Raw genomic sequence first — 24,370 nt, forward strand, 5'->3', positions numbered from 1 at the left:
AATTGTATGTATCATCTGTAGAATTGCGTATGAATTGTATGAATTTGTTTAAAAATTTATATTGTTTTTTGTCACATACCCAAACTCTATTGAAACTGACACGATTTTACGATCGAATAAATTTTATCTTATTCTTTGGCGAAAATACATAGTTTTGTTTCTGTCTTTGAAAGCAAACAAAATGGTTTTTCTTGGCATAAAGTTTTACAAAAATTACACTGGAAAGGAAATGTCGGTGAAAAGCTAATACATAATGAAATCAAAATATCATGCAATAAGCTGTGAAAGATTTAAAAAGAGAACATATTACATATTTGTCCTAAGTATATTAAATATGTAAAATTCAAGTTAGATCTGAATTTGCCGCAATTTGTGCAGTATCAATATAAATAATTAACAAGTAAGAGAGCTATATTCGGCTGTGCCGATTTTTATATTCCCTTCACCAAAATATACTTTAAAATAAAAATTTTATATATTTTTAGGTAAACAAATTTTAATTTTTTTTCAAGTTGTTTTTTCGAAATTGTTTTTTAAAATTTTTTTTTAGTTTTAAAAAATTTTTTTTTTAGTTTTTAAATTTTTTTTTTAATATTTAGTGAAAAAAATTTTGGTGAAAAAAAAATTCGGGTTAAAAAATATTACGTCGTTGCACAGGTCTTTGAAATATCTATCATTAGATATCCATATTGTCTATATTAATGATTTAGTAATCCAGATATGGGTTAAAAAGTAAGTCAAAAATCGAGGTTGTCCTGGTTTTTTCCTTATATCTCAGCCATTTGTGGACCGATTTTCTCGATTTTAAATAGCAACCGAGCCGGAAGAATTTCGGAGATATTGATGTATCATTCGTGTATGTAAATTATTTGGGGGCTTCAGAAAGTTGATTTCAACACACAGACGGACAGACGGACATGGCTATATCGACTCCGCTATCTATAACGATTCAGAATATATATACTTTGTGGGGTCGCAAATGCAAAATGTAGAAATTACAAACGGAATGACAAACTTATATATACCCTTGCCACTCATGGTGAAGGGTATAATAAAAATATTTTGACAGTTGAGAATTTTAAATTAGTAAACATGGAGCATTACACGAAACAATGTACGAATCATTTCAAAAATAATGAAAATTTAGAGCAAAATCTAAAGAGAAACTAGCCTCCGTTTTGAATATAAATTTTGACACTAAATAGTCCAAATCGTCAAAGTGTCTGCTCCAAATCGTCCAAAAAGGCACTATTTTCCATAGATAACATATATTTTTAGTGAATTATTTGTCAAATTAAATTATAAAGTCTAATGCAATTTTAGCGAAAAGAACTAGATTAAGGTTTCTGTGCAAACGATGAATTGAAAAACAACTTGAACAAAAACGTAAACATTTTTCATAAAATTCGGCTCTTCGATTGAAGGAAACTTGAATTCAAGTCAAACATTAAAATGTTAATACATTTGAATTTAAGCCTTGAATTAAAATGAAATTCAAGTCGAAAAAATACATTAATTCCAGTTTTGAAATATACGTTAATTTAACCTTTGAATTAATGTGCAATTCAAGTCGTAAACAAAATACATAAAACAAATCAAACACAACATTAATCTTTGATTACATATTTTTATTTTGGAAAAATAAATTCACATATTTAAATTGGGATCGGAATATAAGTAGTTACATTTAATACTAAAATTTGTCTTTATTTCTGGTTTTCTGGGAACCTTTTTAATATCCACTTTAGATATTAAAAAGGTTCGGCAATTAGTGGCCTTTGGCTGGAGATGTTCGATTCTGTGTGATGTGCAAAAAATCAAATAATTTACTGAGAATCTTTTAGATTTTTTATTTGACTTGCGTATAATTTGCTAAGAGTCTTCCTTATAATTTTTAATTTTGCTTGATAATTGCGATTCTGATTCTTGTTACTTTTAGTTATTTGTTTGACAAAAACAGAAAATTTTAAAATTGTTCCATCAATTTATGACATGAAAAGTGTTTGCAAATGGAACTAAAATTCAAGTTGATTTCCAATTAAATTTCCAATACTTGAATTTAATTTTTTTGGTGGTTATTGGGTACAATTCCGTCTGTCTGTTGAAATCCACTTACAGAAGTCCCGAAATCCTGGAAAATAGATTTTTTACTTTTTTTTATATTTATCAGCATAGAAAACAAGTAGATAGGTAACTGAGAGCCAAAAACCTAATTCATGAGAATGTATTGCATGTATTTTGTTTTTGTATAACCCGTATGTGTGAAAAGAGAGTATTTTTTTCCGCTCTCCTTCCGTTCTATGCGTTTATTTTATGTTTATCAGGATTACTAAGTCATTAACATAGATATATAATGGATATACATTTCAAAGACCTTTCCAACGACGTATACAATATAGAAATTCTGACCAACAATGGGTTAAAATCGGGTTTGAATCTTTATGTTTAAGCATATTTTGGTGAAGGGTATGTAATGCTCAGACAAATATAACTCTACTACTTGTTTAAATTAAAAAACTTATTCTCAAATATAAAATAAAATAACAACAAAATAATTGTAAATTTGTATTGAAATCGTATAATCTGTTTGGTGCGGACAGAGCGTTAAACAATAAGCGTTAATAATAATAATTAAAAAAATCAGAATGAGACATTTCCTGGTCGTATACTCACTCATTTCGGTGATCAGAATTGGTCACCTAGATCGTGTGATTTAACTGCATTTGATTTAATTTTATAGGGTTATTTCGAAAGCCGAAAGTCTGTGAAATCAAGCTCATAACCCGAACATTGAAAGAGGAAATTCAATGCAGCATCAAGAAAATTCAGCGACATTAATGCTAAATGGTCATGGAAAATATCGAAAAAAGTGAGTATGTGCCAGCAAAGCCATGGAAGGCTACACCATACATAACCTACCCTTTAGGATTCAATATAAAATACTAATCCAAAGAAAATAAACTGTGTTTTCTATTTAATTTAAGCCTTGCGTAAGTTATGGGACACCCTTTATACACATTAAATACCGAAATGTAGTGTTAATGTACTACTATTGCAAGAGAAATTTAAAGAAAATAAATGTTTAAAAATTATAGAATTATACTTTGAAAATTTAAACAAAAATCATAGAAAACTGATAAAATGCCTAATAAATTGTATTTTCAGTTAGTATGAAATGCAAAAATCCAGTTTTAGAAGAAAATTTTAATGTTGAAAAAATTACCAAAATTGTACTGAAATATTGTTTAAATTTTTAAAATAAATCCCAATTATAACTTTTGAAGCCATGTATTTCAGGAACTTAAATACTGCTAAATTTGAAATAGTACCAAATTCTACGACAAGAGTTTCTTTAAATTTTATTGATTACTACCTATATAAAACCCTTATTATGAAATTTTTTTAAATTTAAGAAATAATGCCAAAATAGCACCAAAGATTAAAACACAAACACACCGACCATATTATATCCTACACTAAATAATTTTTTTTGGTGAGTGATTTTTGAGGAGGGAGCAATGGGATGGGAGCAATGCCCAATTATATATGAAACTTATTTTTATTAAATTTTATTTCGATTGCAATATTTTTATGAGATTTATGATAGTTAAAGTGAATTTTGGAAGTGGGCCTCATTGATAATTTTGTATTCCTGATATTTCTATGGTACTATTGTTAGCTGAATTTTAAAAAAGTACCTAAATGGTACCAAATTTTAATAAACTATTTTTTATTTATTCTAAACTAAATAAATACCAAGTATTTATACCCTACACCACCATAGTGGGAAGGGTATAATGCGTTTGTGCAGATGTTTGTAACGCCTAAAAATATTGGTCAAACACCCACCTTAAAGTATACCGATCGACTTAGAATCACTTTCTGAGTCGATGTAAACCTTGTGCGCAGAGTACAGGTCGCAATTTTGAAGATATTTCAATAAAATTTGGTACATATAATTTTTTCGGCCCAAGGATCATGCCTACTGAAATGCCTACTGTTGTTACCATCGGTCCATAATTAGTCATAGCTACCATAGAGACCCGCTTCCGAAAATCACTTTAACGTGCATAAATCGCTTAAAAATGTCGGTAGATACACCAAATTCAAAATAAATAACTTTCATACATACTTTCGTGTGATTTACACGACCTAATTTCATGGTGATCGGTCCATAATTGGTCATAGCCCTCATATAACTCCACTTCCGAAAATCACTCAAAAATATAAATTATTGAAATTTTAAAAGAAAAATGTTTTTGCTCTATTACTTTGTGTAGGGTATTATATGGTCGGGCTTGACCGACCATAATTTCTTACTTGTTTTGTTATATGAAAGTGTACATAGTACTAAATTTGGGAAAAATGGAACTTTTACTTAAATAAAAATCTATCAAAATGCTTGTTATATAGTATTTTAGAAACACTGATAATCCATTTATTACTATTCAAATAAGGTTTTTACTATAATTTTGCCTGAGTGTTGCTCAAACAATTTTCTCATTTGTTTTTCTAATGAAACTTCTTTATTTAGCAAAAAAACAAGAATTCTAAACAAAAGTTCAATTTCCTCTAAACAAAAGTTTACAAAATTTCTTTAGCTCAAATCAGTCAGTCCATCAGTTTTTAGCTGCAAACGGAAAAGGGAAATGAAGTTTTAAAATTGATGTTGTTGATTTGATACGTTCATATAGGCTTAATATTTATTTGAAGCTGAATGTTTGTTTCTACATATCATGTACATTTCAATGTATCTATTTATGTGAATCGCTTCATTTTATGATTTCTGCTTCGATTTCATTGCTTTAATTAAAATGTTATTACAATTATGAGGCATTATTAAATATGCCCGTTATGATGATGGTGATGATAATGATGATTATTATGTATTGTTTATATTACATACTGCATTATGATGCCATTACCAAAGAAAATTATACAAACAAATCATCGTCATCGTCATCATCATGCAGCAATCATAACAATGACATTTTATTTTCAAAACATACTTAAACTTATGCAGACATTTAAATGAAAACCAGATGGCAATAGTTTTGAGTTGTTTTTTTTTTTAATTGAAAACTATGATTTGTTTTTCAAGCAATAAACATAATAGAAAAAAGTATAAAGGCAGATTAAACGAATCTACTTTGATTAAATAAGAATTTAATTAAAGGACCCGAAACTGTATTCTCCTAAATCACTTTACACTAAACTGTGAATCCCCTACAACCATTAACATTAACTGTAATTTTATGTTAATCAATGGCCCCATACAAACTGTGTTTGCCAAAAATTAAAACCAATTTCTATACAAATTTCTTTTTCTTAGCCAAATCAATTACAATATTGACACATTTACATAACCTCAAACCTTAAGATACAAATTTAGCTTTGATTTTCTTTTTACCCACGATTTAAGGTGCAAAATTTTGTTAACTATTTCTAACCTATTGTACATATCAAACCATTTTCCCAAGCTTTTTCAATTCATTACAAACGTAATTTGTATTGATTGATGATTTGATGATGACGATGGCGACTTTGAAGACGATTACGTTGATAATGTATAAGTGATTGATTTTGTTCAATTAAGTTAATTAACTTATTTCACAGTATAGTAGTTTATTTTATTTACGCCATTTATAGTTTTGTTACACGCGATTTTTAATGTTATTTTTAGATATTTATTGACTTTGCTTTTTTCCAAAGAACACTCTAAGTGTCTTTTGTGTTATAAATGAATAATTTATATGGTCAATAAATTGCAAAATGTTAGATAAATAAATAAGCGATTATGTTTAAGTTTCGTTAAGACATGCATTAAAATGTGTTTGGTTTTAAATCGAATTTATTTTGTAGTTCAAAATTCTCGCTAAATTTCCAACTTTGAAAAAATTATTCGAATAATCGAGGAACAAATATATTTTTTATTCGAATGAATAAAATTTTTCAATTTATAATAAAAAATTATTCCGCTAACTGTTGATTAATAGAACGGTCGAAAAATTCTATGTTCAAATTATAATTAAACAATTAACAGAGCTCTATTCGGCTGATCTAAATCTGTTATACCCTTCAACAGAGTATACTTTAAAAAAAAAGATTGAAAATATTTTTCGGTGAAAAAAATTTCTGTGTGAAAATTTCTATTTATGTTTTTTTTATGAATATTTTTTAATTAAATTTTACAGATTTTTTTACAGAAATTTTATATAGATTTTTCTATTGAAAATGGAAAAATAACAAATTTTGAAAGTTGTTATCTGGAATCCCGCAATTCCCAAAAGAGTTTTGAAAAATCCCAAAAATTGGATTTTTATTTTTTATACCCTTTACCTTCGTGAGAAGGTGAAACATAATCCTTATAGATAGCGGAGTCGATTATGCCATGTCCGTCTGTCTGTTGAAATCGACTTTCCGAAGCCCCCAAACAACTTACATACACGATTCATACATTAATATCTCCGGAATTCTTCCGGCTCGGAGGAAGGAATAAGGAAAAAACAAGGACAACGTCGATTTTTGACCTATATCTGGAATACTAAGGCATTAATATAGACAATATAGAATCTAATGATAGATATTTCAAAGACCTTTGCAACGACGTATATAAGACCATAGTAAGTTGGATCTACAATGGATCAAAATCGGAAAAAAAAATTTTAACCAGAATTTTTTTTCACTAAAAGTTTTTTTAAATTTAAAAAAAATATTCGAATATTCCAAAAAATTATAAAAAAAAATTTTGTTTACCTAAAAATATTTAAAATTTTTATTTTGAAGTTTAATTTGGTGAAGGGTATATAAGATTCGGCACAGCCGAATATAGCTCTCTTACTTGTTTTACTATAATATCCATACCAGGGGCGGAGTTATCGAAACCCTTTTCAAAATAATTAGAAACATATTTGACCATCTTAAATAGGTTACTATATTTTGATATCGACTATGAGATTTGATAATTTTTGATCTGAAGTTGAATTTTAAATAAAAAATGGGCGTTTTTTGGATGGACCTCGATATTAAAAATTTTAAATTTTTTTTCATTTCGATTATTTGATGTAAAGTTTGCTTTCCACAAAGTACAAAAGCAGTACTTTTTTCAAAACACTAGCGAAAAATCGATTTTTTTTAATTTTTTAAATTCAAATGGATACAACTTTGGACTCAGTCATTATTATTAAACAATTCATTTTTTATTTAACAAATACATTTGTTGTTAGATAAATAAAAAAAATTAAAAAAATTGGGAAATATTAGGACCTTATCAAAAACGTGGAGTAGGGTGGTAAAAATTTTTGAAATCAGAACACAAACGAAGAAGTAGGATCGTTTTAAAAATTAAACATACCAGAGGTGTCCTACTTTGGGGACCCTGACCGGTGGTTCCATGAGGTACAAATTCAAAATTTAAACTCGACAACACATTCTATTTTTTTTCTATACCACTTGGCGACACCGATTGGGAATTGGACAAATATTTCGGGCAATGATGTCCTTATTAATCCTTAATGATTTTCGTGAATATTTATTTTAAGAATGCAAGTTTTCCCGAATAGAGCTTATTAAAAAATAATCTCTACATTACTGGTGTTCATAAATACCTTTTAAAATATGATATTTTATCGAATTTTCTTACCTGTAAGAAGAAAAAGAAAGAAAAAATTATTAATTATAATGAAATTAAAACAAATTAATATTATTTTTTTTTAAATATAAAAAATTCCAACAAATATATTTAGCCAGGGTTGTATTTTTGCAACCTTTACCACCATTTATAGTACAATTATTTTGATGATGAAAATGTCTAATCATCTTAATATACATATATACGAATTAATTTATGTCTGTTTATTTATTTGTTTATTTTTTTGTGACTTATAGGAGCCAAACCACTGGACCGATCCTCTTGAAATTTTTACTGTATGTTTATGGGCGTGGCACTTCCCATGAAAAGTAAATAGATATTATGGAATATCGGGTGAATCTGGTGAACTATTATTGTGAAAGCCGCAAAACTTCGCGGGATTTAAACTTGTTTGAAAATGGGCGGGACTGTATTAGTGGGCATGGTACCTATCATACAAAGTAAATAGTTATTTTCAAATATCTTGAGTACTATAATTGTGACTTCAAAGTGTACACGATTCAATTTCTTATCACTGCATGAGGTTTAACCAAAACTTGGAGGGGTCGGAATAGGGGTAGAGTCACCTACCATACAAATAATGTTTTTATTTCTAAATATCTTGAGAACTATAATTGCAAGATTATTCAAACAATTTGTTTGTACTTTCAATGGCAAAAGCATGGTTTAAAATAAAGAACTAACAAAAAACGGGTTAATATTTTGTTAATTTGTGCTTATTTTAAAAACATACATATATAAAACAGTATCTAAAAATCAAGAAATTCCTAAAATTTTGTTGTTTATAAAATGCAACAGAAGGACATAATGACTTCCTTTTATTTGTAAGTATTCGATTAATAAAATAACCATAATATTGCAGCAAATGCCTATCACTTTTATCACAAAATAAATCGTTTATTGTATAAATGTCCTAGTTTGCTAAAAAGTGACATATGTATGTATTTGTTAAATTTTTATATAAAATAAAAAGTCTCTTTTTATCCTTTATAAGTATATTTAACATTTTAATATCCCAGCAGTTTTAAAAGCCCTTTTAGACAGTCTAATAACATGGCTGACTCCAATTTATATATTTTTGAGTTATTTCACATAGAAATTGGTTACTTTATACATCCTAGGTAATCTAGCGTGAAGTCAATTGTCACTTTGGTGCCTCAAAGTAATCTAGAGTGTAGTCAGTTTAAATTTGTTTGGTCTAGTGTGAAGTCAATTGTCGCTTAGTAATCTAGGGTGTAGTCACAATTATTTTACCCATAAGAAGTAGTCTATTGGAGAATCAATTGCCAGAAAAATAATAATACATTTAAACAATATCCTTTAAAATACATATCCCTGAACTATGTTTGTTATAATTTTAATAATACACCATAATGTAAGGCTGCTATTCGAATTATGTTAATGCTATCGAATTATATTATTGCTCCTTGTAGTGTAAAGATAAGTCAATTGGTTACTTTATACATCCTAGGTAATCTAGCGTGAAGTGAATTGTCATTTTGGTGTCTGAAAGTAATCTAGAGTGCAGTCACTTAATTTTTTCTAGTGTGAAGTCAATTATCTCTTAATAATCTAGGAAGTAGTCACTTTAAACTTCACTTTAGTTTAGAAGTTATTTAACCCACCAGAAGTAGTCTACTGGAGGGTCAATATTCTTTAACCAGTGTTGAACGTAAATTATATGTAACACCAATATTCCAGGACAGTCACGCAGAACTGCTGGGATAGTATTTTTTTTTACAATTCATAGTAGTCGTAGTCGTACAACTTACGGATAAATTGTATTTATTTGTATATGATGTATTTATGTAACGTTCAACCCTTTTTTTCTGCTGTTTTACAATTGACAATTATAAACAATGTCAAAGTCTTGAGTTTCTTTTGAAATTTCCACCCACAGTTTAGACAATTCTTTTATTTTCTTTATGTATTTTTATTTATTTTTCCTTATTTTATGACATTTAGTATACAACTTATAAAGGGCACAATAAAATGTATGTATTTAACTATAACAGTTGAAAGCACAGTTACCAATACTTTATTTATTATTCTGTGTATACGAACAAAAAAAAACATAATTTAGAGTATGGAAAAAATAATGAAAAACACACTATTAAATCAACAAAATTGAATACAGTTTTACAAGGAATGTAATCATAAAGAATTATAAAAAAAATCACAATCTTGAAATCTAAACTTGAAAGCTTATCTATATTAATTTTTCCTTAATCGATTAAGCTTTCAAGTATTGTGACTATTGTTTTTAATATGACAGCTGTAGAAATAACATTCTAAAAGCTTCTTTATTGTTATTCAAAGTTTTGATGCTATAGCATCGAAAGCTTCAATATTTATTACCATTTATTTATTTTCAGGACTTTTATTAACTCAACTCCTTTAACACTCTGCTAATTGGGGAAATCCATAAACAACAACAGTTGGGTGTTTTGATTAAATTACTTGTGGCATGAAAACAAACAACAACTACAAAAACAAGACACGAATGAAATCAAATCGTACAACAAAAAAAAAACCAAAATGTATCATTCTTTTCTACTTGTTTAAACCAAAGGAGCACGTGGGCTTTTCAATTCCATTCTTTTCCCTGGTCTTTCATTCAATTTGTCAAAAATTTAACACAACAAAAGAGCTAGTCGTCGGTTGCATTGTAAATTACTGTGCAGCACACAACATACAACTGTTGCAGCTACATGAATGGTGGAGACATGGACAAATCTTAAGCGGGCATAGCATGCGCTTGAGCCATAATTGAGCAAGAACTGTGTGAGTGTGCGACCACCAACAATAACAAAACACTTGAGTTTGTTTTATGGGCCCCAGAATAATGGAACTACTACTACAATATATATTCTGATTGTTTTGTTCTTAATCTTACAAATTGTATGGAAAATATGATTGTTTTTATTTATTTATGAAGTATAATTTTTGTTTGTTTTTTTATCATTGTTCGGGGGTGCACTTAAGATTCATTAAAGCATACCTATACATACATATATAAATAATTCTTTAATGTAGTTTGTTTTTTGTTTATTATTGAAATTTATCATAAACAAATATCAAAATAAATTATTAAACACACAAACACAGAATATTATGGATTATTTTCAATATTAATGCAAACCTGACATCACATTTCGAATTCCTCATACATATTAGAATTATAAAAACTTGTTTATTTAACGTTCAAAGTTCATACAATTTTAAGACTAAAGAATTTTAATTTTTTAAATACTTTTTTGAATACACTTCTAACCAACTAACTCCAATATAACTCTATGCACTTTGGCAAAAATTTAGTTCTCCCACTGGAATTACCAAAAGTGTAACTCGTCCTTAACCCGCAAACTTTAAAAAGCTAAAAAAAAATTGTCGAATAATTTTTTTTAGGGTAATTATGACCCAATAAACTCAGAACAGCCATCAGAAACTAATTTGCAAATAATGTTTAAGAACCAGGTGTAAAAAGGTAAAGAGTGCCTCAGGGCATTGTTGCCGGTTTAGGTGTAAAAAACATTAAAAAAACGATTTTATTGATAAACGATGATACTCATAAAAACAAGTAAGAGAGCTATTTTCAGCTGTGCCGAATCTTATATACCCTTCACCAAATTATATACTTCAAAAAAAATTTTAAATATTTTTAGGCAAACAATTTTTTTTTCCAAAGTTTTTTTTTTAATTTTTTGGAAAAAAGAAATTTTTGGAATTGTTTTTTTATTTTTTTAAATTTAAATTTTTTTTTTAGTTTTCTAAATTTTTTTTTAATATTTAGCGAAAAAAAAAGTTTTGTGAAAAAAAAATCGGGTTTAAATTTTTTTTTACTGATTTTGACCATTGTAGTATCTATACTAATGACTTAGTAATCCAGATATAGGTCAAAAATCGAGGTTTGACCTATATATATATATACCCTTCTCACCAGTGTTGCCAATTTAGCCCTTTTTGGGCTAAATTTCGAACTTTTCAATCTTGTTTAGCCACAAAAAAATTAATTTAGCCTTTAGCCTTTTTTATTTTCATTTAGCCATTTTTATGACTAAATCAAAACTTATATATTTACTCTAACGATCTGAAATTTTTGCTGTTGAGAATTAGTAAAATTCCAAAAAATTGGAAGGGATATTATGACAAAAATCAACTAAAAATGTTGAACCAGTAAACAATTTAAGCACATACAAATTGTTGGAACCTGCCATACATTAAAAAAATGCCATAACTAATACAGAGAAAATGGAAGTTATTTGAATAAAAATTTTTAATAAATATGTTAATGTTTTACGCGCGGGTCCGGGCGTTTATAAATTCATATATAGGGTTAAAGAGAATAATTTTAACTTTATCTGGGCGATGTAAATATAGTACTTTAACAAATGTAGTATACCGTTTTCAAAGACTACAATCCAACCAATTTAGAAAGACAAATTCAGTTCATTATCGATAATAATTTAGCTATGATCATTTTGATCTGATCAAATATAGAAAATTAACTTTTTTCCAAATTTAAATTAAATATTTATGTTTACATATTTTGGCTACCTTAGTGTTGATATGTTTGCTAACTAATGGCAAAATTTATGTTTTTGCCAATGAAAATCAATTCTGTCCGGCGACGTGTATAAATTTTAGAATATTTTTTTTCTGCGTGAGAGGCAAATATGCCATATATTCACTTATCAAAATATTCTACATCGAAGTTATCACAAAGGATTACTTTATACATAATTTGTCTTTCATATAAAAAAATTTGCCTATGAGCATTTTGCAGGCCATGTGATAAATACGAGGCTTTAAAAACATCGGCATATGATATACGTGTGGCCCCATATTACGTTATTTTAAAGTTAAGGATCAACATACAGGAATAAATATTCTTATTTTCTTGCACTTGAACGTGTATTATATTCATACATTTTTGTTTGTCTATTCGGCATACCCAAATGTAACATTCTAAGTTGTTTTTTGTGTCAATGTATGTATTTTTTAATTAAAAATGTTAGCCCTTTTTAGCCCATTTTTAGCCTTTTTTCTAAGTATTTAGCCCTTTTTGTTCACCATGAATTGGCAACACAGCTTCTCACGAAGGTGAAGGGTATAACAATTTTTGGCATTTTAGCAGCATAAATGAAGATCGCATTTTGAGCAAACACACTTTGTTTGCAACTTTTTACATAGTTTGCACCATCTTTTTTGCATAACCAGATTGGAAAGTGGTCGATATTGTCATAACGGACATCATTCCTGGCTTCTTGTGGAGTATCAACTGATTATGAGTTAAGGTGGATAATTGAATTTGTCTGCGATCTCTATCTGCCATTTATATAATTTTTTATATATAACAAAATATATAAAAAAAGTAAAAAACTACTAAATATAACACGTTGATAAATTTAGCCGCAACAGTGCCCTTAGTTGGTGTTTCGTAATGCATGCCTTGAGGCACTCTTGGCATAGACAGCCAATCAATGTTCAATCAAAATTTTGAAGCTGCTCAAAAATGTTAAATTCGCTTTGGTTTGTATTTTATCGAGATTAAAATTTTAAAGAATGTTGTAAAATCGTTCAATTTAAATTGAATTCCGAGCCAATCGAACTGCTCATCTTTTGGAGCAAAGAACGAATCAAGAAAATTCGGATACTCTGTTCCAAAGTGAAGCGTATCCCAGAGAGAGAGAGAGAGTTCTGCATCGATCGAAACAAGTAGTAGTCGGACGGACACAGTCTGGACTATAAAGCGGGTGAGGCAAAACTTCCCAATTACTTCATTCTAAACTCTTTTTAACAGATATTGCAACATGTGGACGAGCGTTGTCATGGTGGAATATGAAGGTTTCATGTCTGATCACATATTCTGGGCGTTTTTCGGCCAATGCTCGCTTCAAACGAATAGATTTCTTCAAACCAAATACAGAGAATTACCTTAGTGCCATGGAATCATGGAATTTCGGCTGGTTGGCCGAACTTTACAAACTTATGCTTCGAGTTATTGTAATGAATTAATTTTGCATCACATGCAATGATTTTCTTTTATAGCGTTCAAGCATAATTTCGAACATGCAAAATCGTCTCAAGATCTTTCGGCTTCAATTCGTATGTTACCCAATTTCCTTGCTTTGGATGAATCCTACTTCTCGCAAATGTTTTGAAATTGCTGTTTTTACAATAATCTTCATGCAGTAATGCTACCAATACTTGGTCTTCAGAGTTTTTTGGCTACCCTGGGCGATCTTTGTCTTCCGCGTCAAAATCTTCAGCTTGTGCTTCAGCGGCTTATTTTTTTCAACGCTTTGTTGACACAAAATTCGACATTTTCGAAGTAAGAAAAACTTAGTTGTTTACACTATAATTTTCTAATTAACTAATAATAAATGATAGATATGTATCCTTCAAAAAGTCATATAAGTTATTAAAAACAAAAACCTCGTTCTAAAGATACGCCATCAATTATAAATCCCCCATTTAGTAGTCACAGACCCACATAACTATATATATTTTGGATCATCATAAGATTCTAAAACGATCTAGATATGTCCGTCCTTCCGTCTCAAAAAATAGTCTCTGTTAATAAGGTTTGTTTTTCGGTCCCCAAACAAATGTTCTCCGGGAATACTGTTTGAGCAGTCATAAATATGTTGATTATTCAACAATCCTGATAAAATTTTGTACAAAGTACTTTAAATAATTCTGTAAATTATGGCGAAAATCGGGCAACATTTGTCCCTATACAAGGTCCCCCTTAGAAAATGACTTGAACAGACAATTGTCTTAAAATAAGTAATATCGTGATGAAATTGGATATAAACAATTTTTATATGAAGTAAAATCTTTCTACCAACCTTTGCGACGATCGGTCTATAATTTATCCTACTCCACATAAACCAAACTAAAGCGAATTTGGAAATTCTGGAAAAATATCGAATTGGGAAGAGTAATGGTTCAAAAATATTTATAAAATAATTCATATAATAAACATTGTTTATTTAGAGATAAAATTAAGCATTAAAACAAATTCTTGTTTTTGTTTGTAACATTGCTTTTTGCATTCTCTTAGAAATCACTTAATTAAGCGTTTGTGTTTGTGGGTTTTTAAGAGTACACTGATGTTGTGCATCAAATTTAATGTAGTTGTTATTGTTTGCATACAGTTTTTTTTTTAAACAAGAGAAAAATGAAAGTGGTTTTTAGTTTTATTTTAGAAGAGCCTTTTTATTATCAGAGAAATTAAAAGTGATGATGATGATTATGTTTTGTTTTATTTACAAACAAATCTAAATGTGTGAAACATAAAAATAATATTATGAAAAAACTAATTAGAATAGCAAAATACTTTTTTAAACGAAAGGTAATCGTTTCGCACGTAATTAAAATTTTGCACAATTAAAAGTATTTTAAACCGGATATTAGGTGAGCGAAAAATGTTGTGTATTATTATATAGAAATGTTTATTTAACTAAAAATGTAATACAAAATCAAAAATTTTAGAGACTTTTAAAATTTTTGCAAAATTTTGTAGAGTTTATTTATAAAAATTTTGTAGAGTTTTATCTTAAGAATCTGGCGGTTATTGTTTAAAACTTTAGTTTTTTAATTAATATTTTCAAAGTTGTAAGCTTAATTCCTCATTTCAATTTCCCTAGCTTTTTTAATAACTCTAGGGAGCCCCACAATAAAATTATATAAAATCTCATTATGCCACTGTGACAGACATAATTATTGTTTATTATGGTAATTATATTTTCTAAAAATGTTTATAATGACAATTGTTTCTTCATTCATAAATACTCACATAATGTCACAGCAGTATGTGCTGTACAGAGTACACTCAGCCAAATACACATAAACAATTGTGTATTGTGGTTGTAGATAGATAGATAATAAACAAAAATACTAAAATTGACGTTTCGAAAATGACAATTAAAAAACATTGACTTTATGTAACTGACATTGAGTGTAATTGTTTAATAAAATAAATAAATAACAAACAAATAAAAATTTAATTTTTTGTTTGTTTTAAATATTATCTGTTATTACGTTACTGTATTATTTTTGTGAATGAAACTTAGTTGTTTCATTTTGTCTATTATCTTTAAAACAGGCGGTATTTAAGTTTTTCGGGGTAAAGGTAACATATTTTTGAGCAATTAAAAGTATCATGTAGTATGAATCACTTCTGATACATCAAGCTAATAACTACATTGTTATAAACATTAGAGAATAGACATAGATCGGAAAGTCACCTGTCAAAGACCTAACTCAGTTGTCAGAAACCTAAATGGTGAGAATATATTAGTAGAAAAAACTATGTGAAAACAAAAACTACTCTCGTATGTGTTATTATTTTGAGTAATTGTTTTGCTTGAGTTTTTTTTTTCTTGTTTCCGCTCTATGTTTCTCTATGGTAATAAACATAACAAACATCCTCAGAAATGAACATGATAAAGGCATGCGTGTCGCTAAGCCTTAGATCAGTGGTCGGCATAAAGAGAAATTGGAAATTATGAAATGCTGTTTCTTCCTCTGTTGTAATATAACCTCTTTGGGTTTTTTTAATGAACTTCGATGATATTCGTGTTGTTTACTGTTAAATAAGGATTATGCTCGGCACGTGTCCATACCGATCGCTATCCTAGATACAACGAATACATGAAAAATAAGCTAGGCGTGACGTGTTTTCATTTTATAATGCCCATAAACGGTATGACACACCTAAAAGTGCCATAGTGCTGAAAATACTGAAATAATATCTTTGAAAATGTCGAATTTTGTGCCAACATAGCTTCATATGAGGAAAGTTTTGAAAAAAATTGCCGCTGAAGCACACCGAAGCTTATGGTGAATATGTTCCATTGGTTTCAACGTGCGAGAGATGGTTTGTGAGGTTCAGAACTCGTGATTTTGACATGGAAGACAAAGGTCGACCAGACCGGTCAAAAAAGTTTGAAGACCAAGAATTGGAGCCATTATTCCATGAAGATTGCGAAACTCATCAAGAGCTCGCAAAATCATTGGGAGCTACACAAACATCAATTTCGAAATGTTTGCTAGCAGCTGGATTCAATCAAAAGCTGGGTAATTGGGTAAAATAGGAGACCTTGAAAGATGATTTTTCATGTCCGAAATGCAGCTTGAACGCTATAGAAAAATATCATTTTGCATCAAACCATTACTTGCGATGAAAAATGAATCCATTACGATAATCCGAAGTGTAAGAGATCGTATGTGACGCCCGGCCAACCTACCGAATCGACACCAAAGCAAAGATAAATCTCTGTGTTTGGTTTGAGTAAAATGGTCCTATCTATTATGAGCTGCTGAAATCTGGCCAGACCATCACAGGAACCTGTACCGAACGTAACTGATTCGAATTTGAAGCGAACATTGGCCGAAAAACTGCCAAAATATGTGGCCAGATATGAAACCTTGATATTCCATCATGATAACGCTCGCCCACATGTTGCAATTCCTGTTAAAAACTATTTAAAAATAACTATTTGATTCGATCGATGCTTAACAATGTCTCTGAAATATGCTTCACTTCAGTGCAGAGTATCCGAAATTGGATTGATTCGTTCTTGGACTCAAAAGATGAGCAGTTATTTTGGCTCGAAATCCATATGTTGCCAGAAAGATGGGAAAAGGTCATAGGTGACAGTGATCAATACTTTGATTAAGTTTATATTTTACTAAAGTTTCAAAATAACAACTAAAAACTTGAAAAATAAATTTTTTTATTTTTAAAATATTTCTACTAAAACTCGAAACTTTAAATGTGCAACCTTAAACGACATTAGATTTTTAAATCAAGGTGACAAATTTTAAATCTTGGGAGCAACGAAAAAGTGCAAATTAAGGGCCAAACAATGTCCATGGATGCTGACCATTTTCAGATTGTCAAAACTTTCATGAAGATTAAGACAATTCTAACTAAGCTGATCCAGAGGGGGCGAAATAGGAATTTTCATATAAAAAATTAAATGAAAAGAAAAGTGTAGAACAAATTTTAATTTTCCGCTCCCTCCAAATGGTTGATCTAGATCCGCGATTGCTAATATGAATATTAGAATATTCGATAAGGTTTATGAATTCAACAAGTTCTAACAATGGTATAGGTTGGATTTTTGTTTCGTTTAAAAAAAAATTTTGTCAAATGAACTCAAACATTATGATATACGACATTTCACGAACTTGGAAAAAGAGGGATACAATAAAAAATGCATTTAAATTAATAGAATTTGTTAGGGCATTTACAATTCGATATGGTTTTACATCTAATGAATTATATTTCTCTCTTCACATTGTTCAAAATTGAATATGATGACGATGCCCTTTTGGACTTAATACGAAATTTTAAAATATAATGATTTGTTTATGTGAAAGACCAACTATATCAGTGAATAGTTTAAATTTTACATAATTTTTGTGGGGGGACAATGTATTAAATATTTATTTTATAGTTTTCCGAAAAATAATAATAGTCAAAATAATCATTTACACTTCATGTATTTCATTACAAGTTGTATATTAAAATTTACCAAAACAAATGAACAAATAATGACTGTCTGTCTGTCGGAATATGAGTTGTGGGACATAAATACTGAAACGAATCTGTGTTGAGTTTTGTGTATTATTTTTTTTTCTCATTTTAATTCCCTTTGGTGGCATTTAACACAAATTTATTTTTAATTTCAGTTTTCAATTCAGTGTGTTAAAAATATAAACAAAATACATATTAACTTTCATATTTGGTGGTTTTTTGTTACAAGCTTTAAAGCCTCCAATTTCATTCAGCTTCAAATACAAATATTCATTCATTGATACGAATATTGGTACAAATAAGTATTTATGAGGCGTGTATTTAAGTATCTGTGTCTGTAAGTATGTATCTCTGTTTTCTGTATTGTAATCGATGAAAAGTACTTTGCTACTGCTATAGATCTTCTTAAATTGTTTGTTTTTTTTCTTTTATTTGTACATAAAATGTGTTTGTGTGTTTTTTTTTCTTCTTACCACACATTTTACATATAATTTTTCTTTGCTGCTATTGTTGTATATTAAAAATCGATAGTGCGGCAATTGTTGCGACCTATTTTTTATATGTATTTATTATTTGTTGTTGTTTCTGCTGTGTGTGTTTTTTTCCAAGTTGTTGTAATATGGTTTTTGACTTTGTTTCGGCTCGTTTAAATAACTATAACGTAAGTAAAATGTACTATAATTACATGCACATTAGTACGTGTTCGTACGTACTGTACTATAGTTTATTTTGTACTTTTAACTGAAATTTATTTTATAGATGTAATAGATGTTTTGTATTTCTAAGACTACAGCGCGTTGCTGATGTTGTTAAAAAGTGTTTAACAACTACAAAAGTTTTAAAATTGGGAAGAGTGACCAGCATTGGGCTCTTAATGAAAGGCAGTGACCGGCACTCATACCTGAACATGACCTGTAAACAACGAAGCTCGCAAAAATCATGAAATAAGAAATAAAAATCACAATCCAGAGCTAGTCAGATTACAACAGAGAAAAAAGTGCACAAAATGTTATCAGAATCTATATTCAAATTATATATTTATGCCGACCGCTGCTATAAGGCAGGTTCTTAAATATTACAATAAAATTGGGTATGAATAAAAAGGCATTTTTTGAAATTTGTAAACAAATAGTAGTGGCTGAAAGCCGTATCTGGAAAATTTGATGGCTGGAAATGTATTCGTTGGTCAGTTTTCTATAATATAATAAATATCATCAATAGGCTTCTCTTTAAAAAATGAGTCAAGAGATACGTATGTATTTTAGATATTAAATCCAATTATTGAAGAAAATTTAAGAATATAAAAAAAACTTGGAAAACTACCTAAGTGGGTTAGAAGTCTTGCTGAGTACATTATTCTAAAACAATTAAGAGAGCTATATTCGCTGTGCCGAATCTTATATACCCTTCACCAAATTATTTTTTAAAATACAAAATTTAAAAAAAAATTTCAAAATTGTTTATAAAAATTTCCAAAAAAAATCATTTTTTTTTCGAAATTGTTTTTTTTTAATTTTTTTTAAATTTATTAGTGAAAAAAAAATTTTTGGAAAAAAAAATTCAGATTAAAAAATATTTTTCCCGATTTTGACCCATTGTAGGTCTAAATTCCTATAACCTTATATACATTGTTGCAATGAAATTTGAAATATCTATCATTAGATTTCCATATTGTCTATATTAATGACTTAGTAATCCAGATATAGATCAAAAATAGGCCAAAAATCTAGGTTGTCCCGGTTTTTTCCTTATATCTCAGCCATTTGTTGGCCGATTTTCTCGATTTTAAATAGCAACCGAGTCGGAAGAATTCCCGATATATTGATGTATCAATCATATTTGTAAGTAATTTGGGGCTACGGAAAGTTGATTTCAACATACAGACGGACATATGGACATGGCTATGTCGACTTCGCTATCTATAACAATCCAGAATATATATACTTTGAGGGGTCGCAAATAAAAAATGTAGAAATTACAAACGGAATGAAAAACTTATATATATCCTTGCCAATCTTGGTGAAGGGTATCGACCTGTAACTCAGTCGATTTTTGTCTGACTTTAAATTTGTTTGGAAAGAAAACTGATAACGATTTAAAATGACGTACAGGGACATAAAGTCTAGAGTGGTCAAATCGGGCGGTCTTCCCGGCCTTTGCAAATTGTTAAAACGAAATATTAGGCTGCCCCAATATTCACTGATTTTAGTTTTGTATAGCTATGGCGTCCTCCAGAGCAGAAGGCTCAACGACAGTTGCATTATAAATACATCATGACTTTGCGTGGATGTAATGGAACTTAGTCAATGATAAAGGTAGTTTTAGTGCCCAGAAGAGCAAATTTATGTAACAATTTAGATGAATATACCCCTCGATGCTCATAATAAATGTTTACCGAAAATTGTCCTCTGCTACGTTGAGAAGAGAGTGAGTGTAGTTTGGATTCGAATGTCGGTTTGTCGTCTTGTATTCTGTTTCCATAGAATGATACATTGAAAGATACCTTGTAGAACAAATGCTTAAGAAATATTAGAAATTATATTAAAATCTTTAATCGAGACCTTTTCCTAAACATAATATTTATAGAGAAATTTTGAAAACAAGAATATCTGCGATCCTGATCATAGAATTGCTATGATCTACATAATATAAGAAATATCACTATTATGAATAGCATGTGAATAGATCAGATGGCGAAACACTTGGCTCTAAGCTAGGCTATTAGATTACTCGCCAATGTTTCACGGATGAGAAGGGACTTCAGAATTCTCAAATATTTTGGGGGAAATGTCGATTGGATGATATCGTTATTTGAAATTGTAGGATTATGCCAGTTAAAATTATCTGATGGATGGAATTCAAACATTTCCGAGTTTAATTTAAAAATATTCGCATTCAAGTCTAGTATCCATCGATTAAATTTTAAGATAGTCCTCTAATAATAAACCGATAGTATACTCCATAATTATTTAGCTTATCAAATACTTTAGATTATACAGAGAGCCATTTAAGTGTAATGCTGACATCCGATCCGGGAAATCAATTCTACACAAGCTAGTTTAGATGCTCCAATCATCAAGAATACGATATGGTAATTCGAAACGTTAAGAAATACATCCTAATTAAAATCTATTGCGAAAGAGAAGAGGCTAAGCCACTCTTATATCAGCAGCAGAAGTATTTACAATGAGGAGGAATTGTAGAAACTATATTAATAGGATCTACCGAAGATAACTACTTAGAATTGACGGTCGACGTACTACGCTTATCAGCGCTTAGATTCTGCTTTGGCTAGATGATGATTTGTTGTGGAAAATTTAGTTCCGTTGGTCCAATCTTCAAGAATACGATATAGTAATTTGAACCATGAAAAAAGACATCCTAATTAGAGTCCATTGCGAAAACTAAGAGGCTAAGTCACTCTTTTAATAGCAACAGAAATATTCACAATGAGGAAGAATTGGAGGATCTTTACTAATTGGAGCTTCTATTTTGATTCAGTTGGATGATCTATAGAGGATGACTGCTTAGACCTGACGGGTAGAAATACTACGCTCATCAACACTTCAATTCCGCTTTGGCTGGGTGATGATTTATTGTAGGCAGAAACGATATTTTAACTACTTTGCCACTGATCGGAATTTGGTAGGGGGTAGAAGAACTGGGTTATTCAGGTCTTCAATTCTGTATTGATGGGATATTTTATCGAGGATGGACTTTTTGTTAATACATACCAACAGGGAATCAAAATGGTTTGAAATGACAGGGAGTGAGTGAATCAGATTAGTACATCTCCATGTTAATACAATAACTCTAGGGAAGCACAATGGAAAAAGTAATGTACAGATCAAAATGTTACCTACATTTATCTACACAGTTATTCAGTACTTAACCAATAAGCACTAAAGCCTTAAAATTCAAGCACTTGAACATTTCGTTTCAAGTTGACTTGTATGGAAATATAATTTTATTTTAAACTTTAAAATTATTTGAAAAAATTAAGTATTTTTCAAACAAAAAAAGAAATGACTTGAATTTATGTTTCCTTTTTACTGGAGAATGCTATTGAAATAAAGTCTAATACAACTGTAATTCAATTGCTTGACTATATTTCAAGGCTTGAATTACACTTGCTTTCAACTTGAATTCCAGTAAAAATGCTTATTGGATACCCAAAGACTTAAAAATTCAAGCGCTTGAACATTTTGTTGGAAGTTGACTTGAATGCAAATTTAATTATGTTTTGAACTTGAAAATTATTTGAAAAAATTAAGTATTATTCAAACAAAAACATATGGCTTGAATTTATGTTTCCTTTTCACTGGAGCATGCTTTTGAAATAAAGTGTAATAATTCAATTGCTTGACTATAATTTAAGCCTTGAATTACACTTGATTTCAACTTCAGTTCCAGTAAAAATGGTTATTGGATAATTAGTTTAATTTCCCATAATAGTTAGGATATATTTATTGCTAAAAAATCTGGTCACCCTACAATTAACATACAATCTAATCTAATGAAGATTCAACTAATGGCTCCTCTTTAAGTTTGTGTTTTTTTTTTCACCAACATTTCTTTTCTTTTTGGTTGTAATTTTCCAAATGAGCAGCATACAAATGAATGACTGAATGAATGTAAGTAAGTAAATCAGTTGCTCATTTGTTAGTGGCGTATGGGCATATTTAAAATTTTTACTCGTATTTAGGTTGTTAAATCAAGCCACCGTAAGTTTACGTACAACACTGCTGCAGTGCACTACACATTTTGTGCGGTGTGTACGTGGATGCGTGTTTGTGTGTGTGGTTTATTAAGTACTTTCTTGCAACATTATGCTGCAGCAGTTGTCTATGAAAAAGCAATATAGTTTCTATTACTACACGTACTACAAACTACTTATACTGCTGCTGTTCATGTTACTTTGCCATGTGGCTGCATTGTATGTGCACCACCATTGAAACGTGATATATGGGGGTTTCTATTTTCATTCCCTTTCTCTCATAGCAATATAAAGTCTTAATAAATTTAACCACACTTTAGATGCAGTGATTTGGTTTTGTTTTCTTTATGATTTTATGTTTAAATATATGAATACTGCATATTGCATATTCGACATGTATGCTGCGTTGTATTAGTTTTTTTGTTACTAAATTAATAAATTATCAAGATAGTCATTTGATATATGGCTTCTTTACAAAATGACCGCAGTTCCATAATTCATTTTATTTAAGTTTTTTAAATGTTTATTTCCAAATATTGTTATTAGAATGTCTTTTTTAAATGATTGTTTATTTGACTTGCATGCATGTTTAGATTTTCATTTTATATCTCTATTGCTGTTGACAATTGTATCAAGATTTTAGTAAATTAATGGCTGTAGTACTTTTTAAACTATAAATTTTCAAAACAACATAAAATTTTGTGGTTGTAGGTTTATCATAAAATTGGCATCTTCGTTAGCATTTGTTGAAATGCAACCCTTTTATTAGTGACTAATTTATGGTGCTATCGATTTGTGTGTGCTGTTTTTGTCTTGCTGTTTGTCATTGAACTTTTGATTATAATTATATTATCGCTTGGCATCTGTCTGGAAAAAGAAATACAAAAAAATTCAGTTCTTTTGTCCAAGCAACTTTCATTATTCTAAAGTTCTTTTTGTATGTCAAAATGCATTTCATTTAATGTGATGTCATTTCCCCTAAACAGCTGTTGCAATGGAAGTCATATAATTTATTTCTTTACTGTAAAGGGAATTTGCAAAATGTTTTCTAATAAAATAGCGAAATATTCAACTTGCAGCGTTATATTGCATGTTAAAGTAATTTAATCATTTATTTAAAACCTTGAACTCTTGAACTTTTGGTTTTATTCAAATGCAAGTTTTCTAATATTTTAGGATAAAGTAGAGTTTTAGATTTAATAGCTTTTAAATGTGACCTTTGTTTGCCTTTTGGCCATTTTTCATTGAAATCTAATTTAAAAAGTTTAAGAGTTTTCAATAAAGTTTGATGTTATACATGTTTGCTTATGTATTTCCTTTTTGTTGGCTCTAAAATTTATTTTAATAGAAACTTTTCAAATCAATATTTGTCCAATTGGAGCATAAACTAAAAGGCTGGTTTGAGTTGTAATTTCAAAAATTATTAAAATAATGTGAACAATAAACTAGA

The 24,370-nt window shown here is 29.3% G+C and overlaps 2 protein-coding genes across 4 annotated transcripts in view; both read right to left on the reverse strand.

Moving 5' to 3' along the window:
- LOC135958392 (myb-like protein X) overlaps window positions 1-24,370 on the reverse strand; it is a 168,157-nt gene that overhangs the window by 55,387 nt on the left and 88,400 nt on the right. The window contains exon 2 of the mRNA XM_065509296.1: window positions 16,200-16,203. Coding sequence (XP_065365368.1) covers window positions 16,200-16,203 — 4 coding nt within the window. The remainder of the gene's footprint in view (window positions 1-16,199; window positions 16,204-24,370) is intronic.
- Window positions 1-24,370, reverse strand: part of LOC135957336 (myb-like protein O) — a 165,683-nt gene that overhangs the window by 52,813 nt on the left and 88,500 nt on the right. The gene's annotated exons all lie outside the window — the stretch shown is intronic.

This window comes from Calliphora vicina, chromosome 4, assembly GCF_958450345.1.
Source record: "Calliphora vicina chromosome 4, idCalVici1.1, whole genome shotgun sequence".
In the NCBI taxonomy this organism is placed as follows: domain Eukaryota; kingdom Metazoa; phylum Arthropoda; class Insecta; order Diptera; family Calliphoridae; genus Calliphora; species Calliphora vicina.